Raw genomic sequence first — 13,548 nt, 5'->3', positions numbered from 1 at the left:
CTCACGCCGCAAGTCCGATCTGTCTGGGATATTTTTCCTTTGGCTGTGCGTACCGACATTATGCGGTGTGCGATCTGTCTCGTTTCATTCCTTTGGGCTTATGCATTTGTCTCTTTTTTTGAAGTGGCTATTGATGTACGTGCTGATTTGAATGTTAGTCAAGTTCCATCCTTAACTAGTTAACTTTCTTTTTTCTAAACTCTAATACAACCTTTGTCTATAAATAAACATCTGAGATTTGTCTCTAAATAATCTAGATGTACATATACACTATTTAGTGTCTAGATACATTCAGATTTAGATAAACTTTAGACACCTATTTTTAGACTGAGGTAGTAGTACTTAAGATTTGAATGGCTAGGCAAGTCCCATCCTTAACTTGTTCTTGACAAAATAATTTGGTAGTACTAAACTAGCAAAAACATAAGCTGCACCTAACCTTCACATAATGGATATTTACTCTAAGCTATGCAATAAGAAGAAAAAATAGTTCAAAAGACCAAACCTCAACAAGCTTACATAATCTCGAGAAGCTTGTTTGACACACATCAATTCATTTCATTTTGTAGAAATGAAATGAAATTGATGATATCATTTCATTTGACAACTCCAGAAAATGACATGGCACCAAAAGGAATAAAGGTAAAGGTTAGGCATTATGAAATCCATGGAATTCTCAGTTGAATCCTAATACCAGTTAGCCAAACAAGTTGATTCTTAAACTGACAAATGATGAGATAAGAGCACGATTTTGGCAGAGGACACAACCAGATTGCTGGACATGAACACTAAGATAACGAAGTTATGAAACTTGCCGCCAACTATTGTCGGGACATGCCAAGGCACCGAACTACAAGCCGTCGATCACGAGTTGGTTTGTGTGACACATACAACATTAATTAGCTCCTGGGTGTCAACCACAATGACTGCACTAAGACGCACGAGAGAATTTAATCTATACACCAACGTTTACAACATAACACCGCCGCTGAAGAGACCCAAGCTTGACATTATAGTAACCAACATAAACACACACAAAGAAAGAGGATCCAACGACAAAGTTGAACTAAGTAGTTGTTTACCCGTCTTTTTACACTTTTATACATGGATTTTAAAATTTTGAACAACCACGGTCGAAAAAAATGGTGAAGTCCAAATGACAACTCGCATTAGATCTGAAAAATTCCTCGAGACCTATCGATCTACTTCCAGCTTCCGCATATTTGGATAGGATGTACTCTACGCGTGTGGTATGACAATTCGGCAAGTCCTTATCTTGGCCCCACGGGTCAGAGAGACGTGTATCACTTGCGCGCGGCGCCAGCTCATCGCATTCACGAACTTGCCGAGTTCTACCGCCAAGACAGATCACAATGATACAGTACGAAGCAAGCAGACCGAGACCGCCGCCGCCCCCACCGTTGTTCGGCCGACGCGTGGCGGCGCGGCCCACACGTCAGTTCCAGTGGCGCGGGAGCAGCTCCAGTGAGCCAGCCGCGCCTCCCGCCGCCTTGTCGGGACGCGCGCGAGCTATCTCCTATTTCTTCTCCCCACTCCAATCCCGCATCCTCCCGGAATCACCGCCGATAATTTTACCACCTTCCGCATCCATCTCGAAGCATCCCGTCCCATCCCGTCCTGCTCCGATTTCGATTTCCGCCACGCAATCCCGCATTCCCTGCTCGCTCCTGTAGACTGTAGCGCTACCTGTGTCTGTGCCGGTGCTGCCGCGAGATGGCGGCGGCGAGGAGCCGGAAGGAGGAGGAGGACGAGATGGCGCTGGAGGACGGCGACATCGACGAGAGCCCGCGCGACAGCTTCCGCGACGACGACGACGACTCCGAGGACGGCGACATGGGGGACGAGGAGGAGGACGAGCTGGACGAGGACGGCGACGGGGTCGGCTCCTTCGAGTCCCGCCAGTGGCCGCAGAGTTACAGGTACGTGCGTCGCATTCCCTGCTCGATCGTCTCCTCGTACGGGCTTAGTCTAATCTGCTCATTCACTCTGTTATTAGTAGTGGTTAATGTTCATGGTGTGCTGGCTCTGCCGATTTCCCCGCTGCTTAGTAGATACTCGGTACTGATGAGAGTGGATTTGGTTCAGCTGTTCAGTGTTCACTCCGCGATTGGGCCTGGACTGACAGTGGACTGACCATTGACGTGTGTGGTTGAGATATGTTGGGGGAGCTGATCGTGTTTAATCGAGTTTTATTTCTGAGAACGCCTAATCCAAGGTTCGGTTCGGTCTAGAGTTCACTCATGCTTATTGCGAGTGGTCTGATGATCTCTTTGATCGGACGACAAAGGTTAACTGAAACCGGCAGGCCATTGGATGACAATAGGCCATGCTGTTTCTTGCTATTCTTCGGAAAAAATCGTCCCATGACACAAATAGGGTTGCAACTGGAGCAGGAAGTACTTTTTTTGCTTACCCTATTATTAAAGATCGTGATTTTACTTTTATCTAGAATTTACTGATACTTATGAAATGGTCTCATCATCTGTTTGATCGGACGGGGAAAGTTAGCTAGCTGAAACCGGCAGGCCATTAACAACGATAAGGCGAGATATGAACTTTTGATGATACAAGGAACGGAATCGTACGGCAAAACATCCTGGAACTAGGAAGTATTTTACAAGAAAATGGAATATTATTAAATTGCAATGTTGACACTACCTGTGTTGGCACCTGGAGTACTTATTTATTTTCATTACTAATCTGGATCGGGATTGCATTGATTGGTGCCACGAGAACCTAAATCATCATTAACCAATGCCTTTGCTGGCATTTTCAGTAGCTGGTCGTATGCAATAATACCAGCAGTTTTCACTCCGCGATTTGGTTGAGCTGATGATCTGTTCAATCGGATGGCGAAGGTTAACTGAAACCCGTAGGCCATTGACAACGGTAATGCGAGATATGAACGTGAGGATACTAGGAACGCAATCATACGATAAATCATCCTGTGATACAAGGAACTAGGAAATGATTTTTTTTTGGCTTCCCCTAGCACCAGCATTTACTGATGTATTATTAAATTTCAACGTTCAATGTTGTTGACACTACCTGTGTTGGCACCTGGAGTAGGTATTTATTTTCTTTACCAATCGGGATCGGGATTGCATTGATTGGTGCAACGAGAACATAAAGCATCATTAACTGTTGACTTTGATGGCATTTTCAGTAGCTGGTCGTACTAATGCCAGCAGTTTTTCCTTTCATGTACAGATGGTATGCTCACGACGTGCTGTTTAATTTGTTGCAGGGAGACAACTGACACCTACACAATTGCTGCATCTCCGATCTTCGGTTACCTGGGTCCTTCGACGAGCAAGTACTCAATTGATGGTGGCCGTAGTAGTCTGGCTTCTGACTCGAAGTTACCTCTTATCTCGGATAAACTAGAATCTGTCAAGAGCCTGCGAAGACATCTTCTCGGTTCAGCTAGAGATGACAAACTCTCGTTTCAGTATACCGGTGAAATCTACGTCGGCCAAGGATGCAGTGTTACACAGACTGTCTTCAATGGTACTAGAAACACTGAAATATAAAGCTTGGGGGTGTTCAGTGACTGGCTTACAATAGAAGACGTTTGACTATTGAATGTTTCTTTTTTCAACAGGCATTAACGTACTTGCTGGTGTTGGCCTTCTTTCCACTCCCTTCACAATTCATGAAGCTGGATGGGCTGGTCTTGCAGTTCTATCCCTTTTTGCGATAATTTGCTGTTATACTGGAGTACTTCTGAAGCACTGTTTTGAGAGCAAAGATGGCATTTCAACCTATCCAGACATCGGGGAGGCTGCCTTTGGAAGAATTGGCCGCTTGATCATATCTGTAAGTCCTGGTTTCTGTATAATAACATAAATTGCCAGTGGAGATTTTTCGCTCCCGGGCACCAGTGATCTCACTGTTCAAAAATATTAGAAAATCACATTTACGACTTTCAAAAAAAAACTGGATGTAGCCAATGATGTTTCCCACTAACGTGCACAGTATCAGTTTCAAATACTTTGTATTCTTAGCTGCACAAAAATGACAAGCGTGTGGATGAGTATGCATATTTGTGAATATCTAAATTTTATCAGATTTTGTCATTTTTGTGTAGCCCACAATACAAAGAATTTCACATTGCGTTTTTTGCAAGCATGTAGGTTATATCATTGATTATGTCATGATTTCTTTTTAAACACATAAATGTGATTTTTGAATTTTTTAAAAGAACGGGATCACTGGTGCTCAGAAGCCAAAGACACTTTCCAGGTAGATCGCTTGACATTCTAGATTGTTGTTTTAGGGGAAAAACACACTGTCCTCTGCGTCTGAGGACCACACAAGTCTTAGTTTGTTTATAATAAGAAGATGGATCGGCCAGCATTTTAAGTATTAGCCCTTATACAATTCATGGATCACAGAGCCTCAACAAAGATAAGTCATCTAAAGATAAAGAGCAACATGAAGCACCTTTGCATCAACATGTTAAACGACAATCAGCACGCCAACTGCACCGGATGTAGAAATCCCGTGCTGGTTGCACGCTGGTTGCACCCAGTATCTATAGCCTGGCGCATATTGATCCAATGCATAACGAAAGGAATTACCTGCAAAAATGATGGGGAGATCTTTTTGTTAAAGATACAACCATTACGCACATTTCATATCTCTCAAAGAAAAGCACACACATGAATTCAATGTTGGATTTTTCTTTTTTAGCTACCCCATTCAACCAATTCCCAAATAGATTTGTATTTTTTTTGAAAACTTTAACAGTAGGAAAGGCTCCTACTGTTTTGTATTAATAAACAGGATCCAAACAGGGATCCAAGGTTTTACATCTTGGGTATTTACAACAGCCTTTGGCTAATACAGAGGAGTTATTTATGAATTACAAGCTAGAGATGAGATGATCAATGAAAGGGTGAATCCCTTCTTTGGTTCTATGTTTTAGCAGTCCAAAATCTTCTTTAAATCTTCTCTTCCAAGCTGCAATAGTAGGTGTAATATTTCTGAAATGCATATTGTTTCTTTCCTTCCAAATATTCCAGGCTCCAATAAGAAAAACTTCCATGAATAAAGGATCCCTCCATTGTGTCTTTCCACGCTCAATAATTTGTAGTCTGTTATCTCCCAATGGCCAATTGATATGCAGCATGGACCAACATTCTTGACTAAAGGGGCAATGAAAGAACAGATGTTCTACTGTTTCTTCAGGTGGAGTGTCACACAGTAAACAATTGTATCCCAAATAGATTTGTAATATTCGAGGGTGGGGGTATATGAAAAGCCATATAAATTATCCTCCATATCATTCTTTTAAAGGGGCAAGATATAAAAGGGTGTTTGTATTGTCTCCTCTTGCTCACAAAAACAACATTTAACACAACCTTACCAATTACTTTAACCAAATTATCTTTTGTGAGAATCACTTTCTTGGAAAGAAACCACATGAAAATCTCAATCTTCAGCGGAACCTAGCTTCATCTTCCAAATATATTTCTCAAGGTAAACTTTGTGGCCATTAAGCATATCAAGATACATAGATTTAACAGAGAAAATGCCCGATGAAGTTAAACTCCATTTAAATTTATCATCACTATCGGTTAGCTGAACCAATATGAGTTGATGCAAAAGATGCGTCCATCTATCCCATTTATTGCCATTCAAAGTTCGTCTAAAACCTATGTTTAAAGGATTTGAAGCCATAACGTTTTGAACTGTAACATTTTTGTGATAAACAATGTTATAGAGAGACGGGTATTCTTCGGCAAGAGACTTATCTCCTAACCAAATGTCCTCCCAGAATCTAGTATTAATCCCATTGCCAATGAAAAAAGAACCTCTTGCAAAAAAAAAATCCTCCTTTACATTCATTAAACCCTTCCAAAGAGGTGGTTCAATTGGTTTTGCTGAAACCTGAGATAAAGTTTTAGAGTGCAAATATTTTTTTATACAGCAGCTCTTGCCAAATACCATCTTCATTCATAAGTTTATAGAGCCACTTGCTCAGTAAACTCTTGTTTTTAAGATCTCAAGACCTCCACTCCTAGTCTCCTACCCACCCTATGCATACATTATCTAGATCATTACTATTCATCCTTTTTCTGGTAAAAACGAAATTAAATTATTTGCACAAGTATGGTATGTGAACAGCGGAGACACACGCAATGTTCCCACCCTCCTATTGTCATTTTGTTATGTGCTTTGGTGTTAGTTTGACAACCTGATCCTTGCTAGGTCATTGACATATTTTAAAATTGACAAGCTACTGTAATTCTGATCCTTTCTGGATCATTGCCATAATGAAAACTCACAAGTTATGTAAGAATTATAAAAAAGAAGTTTAAGCGTTAGCTACCCCAAACATTGTAGAAAGAAATCTTATCTACCCCTTGTCTTAGATATACACATCCAAGTTTCGAACCCATTTTTCTTACTTCATGCATACTTTTTTATTTTTTGACAGTGAAGAATCACTGACTGAAGTTTATGTTTTTTATGCAGATTATTTTGTATACCGAGCTATATGTAAGTAGCTCATTTTTGCCTCGTTTATATTTTGCGAAGTTTGTCATCTAATTTCTTGATGGTTGAGCTAATCACCGAACTATTTCTCAAATTGATTTCGTGTATAATTCTTGGAAAAGAAACATTTATCTCATACATGTATTTATTGGATGCAGTCATATTGTGTGGAATTCATTATTTTGGAAGGTGATAATATGACATCTATCTTTCCTGGCGTTGATCTTAATTTGTTTGGGATTCATATCGACAGTAAACATTTCTTTGGAGTGTTAACTGCTCTTGTAGTCCTTCCCACAGTATGGCTGCGAGATCTTCGTGTGCTCTCATACCTTTCAGGTCTCTCTACTCTTAGCCTGCTTAATTAATTTTATTACAGCAATCATTAGTAATATTAACATACTATAATTACTTCTGCAGCGGGAGGTGTGATTGCGACTCTTGTGGTTTTCGTATCTGTTGCTTTAGTTGGCACTACTGAAGGTGTAGGGTTCCATCAGACTGGGGAAGCAGTAAAGTGGAGTGGCATGCCCTTTGCTATCGGTATTTATGGTTTCTGCTACTCTGGACATTCGGTATTTCCAAACATCTACCAGTCAATGTCAGATCGCACAAAATTCCCTAAGGCACTGTTTATATGGTATGCATTAAAAACTTTCTTACACTGGCTAGTTTATTGTGTGATTGAACTTCTCAATGTATGAATAATGGTATTCTGCAGCTTTGCGATTTGCACAGCAATATATGGCTCGTTTGCTATTTTTGGCTATCTCATGTTTGGTGACAAGACTCTGTCACAAATAACTTTGAATCTTCCAAAAGAGTCATTAGCCTCGAAAGTTGCGCTGTGGACCACGGTAACAATTGTTTATAGAGTTAATGTTTGGTTCCTGGTACCGTAATTGTCTCGTAATGAGGATCGTTTTTTTTTTGGGTGTTTCAGGTCATCAATCCTTTCACCAAGTATCCTTTGGGAAATTTATTTTCACTTGCCTAACTAGATATGGAATAGTTTCATCCTTAACCGCAAACAGATTTGCCTTGTTGTTAAACCCATTGGCTCGGAGTTTAGAGGAGTTGCGCCCTGAGGGATTTTTGAACGAAACAATTGTCGCTGTCATACTGAGGACTGGCCTTGTTGCATCAACTGTTGTCATTGCCTTTATTCTGCCATTCTTTGGTATGTGTGCGCCTATTTTTTCTAGATATTGCATCCGTTTTTTTGCTTCTTCAGCACTGATTGTTATTGTTGTCCATTCTTTTGAAAATGAATGTTGAATCTTATGTTCCTTCATAGAATGCATTCTTATGGCATGCTAGCTTTTCTTGTTTGCTAGGAATGCAGTCTTCACTGTCATTGCTCATAAGAAGGATATCCAATTTACTTTCATGTAGTATTTTTTAATATTTCATTTCACTTTCCCAAATGAAAGTACATTTGCTTTGGAGACACATTACTTGGGAATGGCAAATGCTCCATGAACTGTGGTCTCCTATGAGATGCAGTTTTGATCTTGCTAGAAGCTAAATGCAAAGTGACGCATTACAAATGTTAAGTAGTACCAATATTGGTACAGAGTTAGTTGAAACAACATTTGAAGTCATTACATTCTCAACATTTTTCTCCCGCACTGATCTTCTTAAATGAATAAGTATTTCTTATTAATGTTTCAGTTTTGATGAATGGCTGCATTATAAATCTACATATTCCAAAAACACTTCTAGCTACAATGGTTGTCTGCAGTTTAGTTGCTTAAGTCGTCATCTTGTTTGCAATCTGTCATCGACGACCATGTATTTCTAATATGTGGGGTTGCATATTTCAGGTCTGGTGATGGCTCTGATTGGATCTCTTCTTAGTATACTTGTGGTACGTCACCTGTGCTATTTTGCTGAGCTGCATATAATAATTACAAATTGTGAAAAGATCAAACTGTGAAAATAAAATACTATTTGTCAAGTGGAATGGTCCACCTGACTACCATCCCCGTGGGAAGTTTCGAGAATAACAGTCACATCTTTCTGCTACCTTCTCCTGAAAATAGGCGTCGTAAGAAATAGAGACGACATAGTAACAAACATACTCTCTCTAACATCTTTGCATGATTACAGGCAATCATAATGCCCGCCTTGTGCTTCTTGAAGATCACACAGAATAAAGCCACACGTGCACAGGTAAGATAGCAATTGCCATAAACCTATCTTTCCTAGCTTTCTTCTCATCTGCAGAGGATTTCTGAACATTCAGGCTTTGCTGATTCGGTTTTCCCCCTCCAATTTCAGGTCATCGCAAGCATTGTTATAATAGTAGTCGGTGTCATCAGTGCTGCCCTCGGAACGTACTCTTCGGTAGCCAGAATCATCGGGAACTACTGATTTTTCCAAGGCAATCTCTCCGACAGCTCCCAGTACCATCACTCTGCTGCTAGAGCTCTTGCTGTGTATCATCCAGTTTTACCCAGTTCTGTGTACATCCTTCGACCTACTATAGTCGATTATAAAGACCACATCAGTAGCGACTATCGTTTACTTGGTACCTATCAATTGCTGAGGTTTGATGTTGGCAGCTAATCATCTGGCGAAGTCAGCTCCAGCTTTTCAGTATTGATGATGATCTGCTAGCTCTGTGGCCCAAATAGATAAAATTAAATGGGTCAGGAACTCAGGATAGATTTCAAGGGCTTTGGGCCTTATCTTGTTTCGGCCTCCAAAGAGTGAAGAGGAGCGAGCGGGCCATTTTCATCACGATGCTATATTATACATAGAGTTAGGAAAAATGAAAATTTTGGTTTTGTTGCGGCGGTGTGCAGATTTTCATCACGATGCTATATTATACATAGAGTTAGGAAAAATGAAAATTTTGGTTTTGTTGCGGCGGTGTGCAGAGATGGCGATGGTGCATTCTTGGGTGCATCAGCACAAGTCATACGTGGTATGTCTGATCCTGCTATTCTCGAAGCAATTGCATGCCGAGAAGCCTTGGCTCTTGCGTGCCACTTGTCTCTAAAGCATGTCCACGTTGCATCTGATTGCCTGGAAGTGATTTCTGGGTTGGAGGGTGAAAATCTGGGACGATTTAGCTCTGTGCTGAAGGAGATCAAGGCACCAGTAGCAGCTGGTTTTACTTCTGTGAGGTTTACTCATGAGAAGAGATCATCGAATGTAGAAGCCCATGGCTTAGCTAGAAGTTCAGCTTATCTGAATACCGGTCGTCATGTCTGGCTTGTGCATACACCAGACCCGTTTTGTATACCCATGTCTTTGAATGATGAAATAAAAGGTGACTGGTTTCTAAAATAAAATAAAATAGAGTGGGCTCTGTCTGGCAAACAAAATAGCACCAGTGTATTTTTTTCTCTCCTCTAGAAAAACAGTACTCTAGTTTTTCTTTCCAAGAACACCACAAAAGCATGAAGTAAATATGTACAAAAGTACAACATGGTATTTTCGGAGGCTAAAATGTTATATTTGTACGTGCACATATACATTCTCTCATTTGATAAATGAGATATAAAAAAGTTGAAAGTATGGAACCACCCTTAGGCACTTTCGGATGGGAGAATTTATGAGCTCAATTTGCAGCCCCCCTTTTGATGTTTTTGGAGAATCTTATCATTGTCATTGCAATGCATGCAAGCACTCGAACACTAAAAAAAGCACCCCATGCTTTACGAACACATGGAAAAGCAAAGATGCAGTACAATCACCAAATATCTTTTCGTACTACAAGAATGAGGCAAATGTGTTGGCAGTGGTAAAGCAAGGAATTGTTAAGCTTGACTAAATAGAAAAGCAAAAGGCACAAGTGCACTGCCGAAAAAAAATACTCTTTGAGGAACTTTTCACAGAAAGCCGGAGTTTGCCCCTTTTATGGGGCTCAACCTTGGCCTGGGCACCTCACATTCGTTTTCAACAAGGAAATTCCAGAGCGGCCAACTAAACAAAAGGGAACAAGACCCTCCCTAGCAAACACAACGAAGGTGTGCTTGCTTTGTGCAAAGTGAGGCATCTTTTTTGCAGGGTGCATCCCACTTATTGCTAGCTAGCTAGCCCATCTTAAAAGACAGGAGCTCCTCCTTTCTTTCCACCATGACTGACTTTTAGTAGTGCAATCTATCTTTCTGCCTTGGAAAGTGGCTAATCCTTTCTCTTCCTTTCATTGGTGTCTCAAACTCCCTGGCCTTTTCCTCCTTTTCACTCCCAAAAGGTTTATGCCATCTTTTTTTAGCTACACACACGCCCTCCCCTATCGATCCATTCCATGCCGTGGGCCATCACCTCTCAAAGCATGCATGCGTGATGCTCTTTGTCAAGGCCTCCCGCAGGTGCCTTCACACCCTTGCTTCCCTAGCTAGAGAGAGATGAGGGTCTCAGAGCATCTTCCGCTGCGTCTCCCAAACTACGTTTAGCGGAAGAGTCGGATTGGGTGATTGGGGGCCGTCGCTGCGTGGTGCCACGTTTTGGGCACGTCTGTTCTAGCCGCGTCCACTAAAGAACTATTTGAAAAACTTGAATTCAAATGATAATTAAAATTTTATTCGAAGTTGATTATATTTTATGGAGTTTGAATGAAACTCACCTAATCTAGTGGGAGTAGTACTCGAAGTAATGGTAGTCGTTGTTAGTGACTTTGTTCTTCCCGCGCTTGTCGATGGGCTCGTCCTTCAAGGCGCCGCTAGGTCCGGCTTCATCGTTGTCGCGAGTGAGGTCGACGGAAGGTTTGCCGGTCGCAGATCGACACCGCCATCACGTCCTTATGTTTCCCTCCCACGCCTTGTGGTCGTTCACCGAGTCCATCCACGCCGTGTTGTAGCCCGACATGTCATCGGTGCTGGAGAGGAGTCTGATGAAGCAGGTACGGAGCCAATGGTGGCTCTGGATCCCCGCCGTCGACCTCCCGCTTCTTTGGCTTCAGCTTCTAGAGGTGCAATACGTGCACCGATTGGCGTGGCTCGCTGACGACGGTTCCGCACGTCGGGTTGCGCCTCCTCATTGGCGTGGAGAGCTCCTCCTTCACCTTGAGTTTGGGCGCGAGGTAGGGGAGACGCGCGTGTAGGACGCGTGGAGCACGCCGACACAGACGACGACGAGCGGGATGTCGGGGAGTGGGACACTCCCTCCTTGGGGAGCCACCACGCTGTTGGTGGCGACCGCGGTGGTGAGTCCGGCATCTTGATACGTCTCCGACGTATCGATAATTTCTTATGTTCCATGCCACATTATTGATGATATCTACATGTTTTATGCATACTTTATGTCATATTTATGCATTTTCTGGCACTAACCTATTAACAAGATGCCGAAGAGCCGATTCTTTGTTTCTGCTGTTTTTGGTTTCAGAAATCCTACAAAGGAAATATTCTCGGAATTGGACGAAATCAACGCCCGGGGGCCTATTTTGCCACGAAGCTTCCGGAAGACCGAAAGGGAAACGAAGTGAGGCGACGAGGCGGCGACACGCCGGGCGGCGCGGCCCACCTCCCGGCCGCGCGGCCCTGTTGTGTGGGCCCCCGCGTCGCCTCCGACCTGCCCTTCCGCCTACTTAAAGCCTCTGTCGCGAAACCCCCGATGCGAGAGCCACGATACGGAAAACCTTGCGAGACGCCGCCGCCGCCAATCCCATCTCGGGGGATTCAGGAGATCGCCTCCGGCACCCTGCCGGAGAGGGGAATCATCTCCCGGAGAACTCTTCACCGCCATGGTCGCCTCCGGAGTGATGAGTGAGTAGTTCACCCCTGGACTATGGGTCCATAGCAGTAGCTAGATGGTCGTCTTCTCCTTATGTGCTTCATTGTTGGATCTTGTGAGCTGCCTAACATGATCAAGATCATCTATATGTAATGCTATATGTTGTGTTTGTCGGGATCCGATGGATAGAGAATACTATGTTATGTTGATTATCAATCTATTACCTATGTGTTGTTTATGATCTTGCATGCTCTCCGTTATTAGTAGAAGCTCTGGCCAAGTTTTTGCTCTTAACTCCAAGAGGGAGTATTTATGCTCGATAGTGGGTTCATGCCTCCATTAAATCTGGGACAGTGTGTTATCACCAGATTTTGGCTAAATCAGGAGGTGGGCCGCGATCAAGATGGGCTTGGAAGATTACACGTAGAGGATCTCTGAAGCGGCCTTGCTCGGAGAATTTGGGCTAATTGCCCATGTATCTTTAATTACCATAGATTGTATCTAGATTAAAAGTTAGAGTTTATCTCGTGCACGGTTTAGTGTACGCCCACATTAGAAAGTCCGCTGGACTATAAATATGTATCTAGGGTTTATGGAATAGACAACAACTCACGTTCAACCCAAACAAACCAATCTCGGCGCATCGCCAACTCCTTCGTCTCGAGGGTTTCTATCCGGTAAGCGACATGCTGCCTAGATCGCATCTTGCGATCTAGGCAGCACAAGCCCCACGTTGTTCATGCGTTGCTCGTCTTGAAGCGCTTTTGATGGCGAGCAACGTAGTTATCATAGATGTGTTAGGGTTAGCATTGTTCTTCGTTTAAGCATGCTTACGTAGTGCAACCCTTGCATGTCTAGCCGCCCTCACACCTATCTCAGGTGTGGGGGCGGCACCCCGCTTGATCATGGTTTAGTAGATCTGGTCCGTTACGATTGCTCCTTGTTCTACAAGGATTAGTTTAATATCTGCACTAGTTAGGCCTTACAAAGGGGGGGAGGATCCAGCGGCACGTAGGGTGTCGTTCGCAAGTCCTAAACGGGATGTTCCGAGGATCAACTTCATGTTGGTTTTTAGGCCTTGTTTAGGATCGGCTTACGATCACCGTGCGTGGCCGCGAGGCCCAACTCTGGAGTAGGATGATCCGATTATGCGGTGAAAACCCTAAATCGTCGTAGATCTAATTAGCTTTATCTTGATCAAGCAGGACCACCATATATTCGTGCACCCCGTACGAATCATGGGTGAATCGGCTCTTTGAGCCGATTCACAGGATAACCTGAGAGCCGATCGAGGCTCGTATTTAATGTTTACGTGTATGCCATGCAGGAAACTAA

General features: G+C 42.8%; 1 protein-coding gene across 1 annotated transcript; it reads left to right on the top strand.

Annotated features, from left to right (window-relative positions):
- The first annotated feature begins 1,673 nt into the window (after positions 1-1,673).
- Positions 1,674-9,032, top strand: LOC124693356 (amino acid transporter AVT1A). The gene is made up of 12 exons (XM_047226835.1): positions 1,674-1,940; positions 3,269-3,531; positions 3,626-3,840; positions 6,505-6,528; positions 6,684-6,864; positions 6,946-7,165; positions 7,247-7,382; positions 7,469-7,488; positions 7,560-7,705; positions 8,352-8,395; positions 8,638-8,700; positions 8,809-9,032. The coding sequence occupies exons 1-12, from the start codon at positions 1,735-1,737 to the stop codon at positions 8,899-8,901; spliced, it is 1,611 nt and encodes a 536-aa protein (XP_047082791.1). The 5' UTR covers positions 1,674-1,734; the 3' UTR covers positions 8,902-9,032.
- The last annotated feature ends 4,516 nt before the right edge of the window (positions 9,033-13,548 follow it).

This window comes from Lolium rigidum, chromosome 2, assembly GCF_022539505.1.
Source record: "Lolium rigidum isolate FL_2022 chromosome 2, APGP_CSIRO_Lrig_0.1, whole genome shotgun sequence".
Taxonomy (NCBI): domain Eukaryota; kingdom Viridiplantae; phylum Streptophyta; class Magnoliopsida; order Poales; family Poaceae; genus Lolium; species Lolium rigidum.
This window is presented reverse-complemented; position numbering and strand designations above follow the sequence as displayed.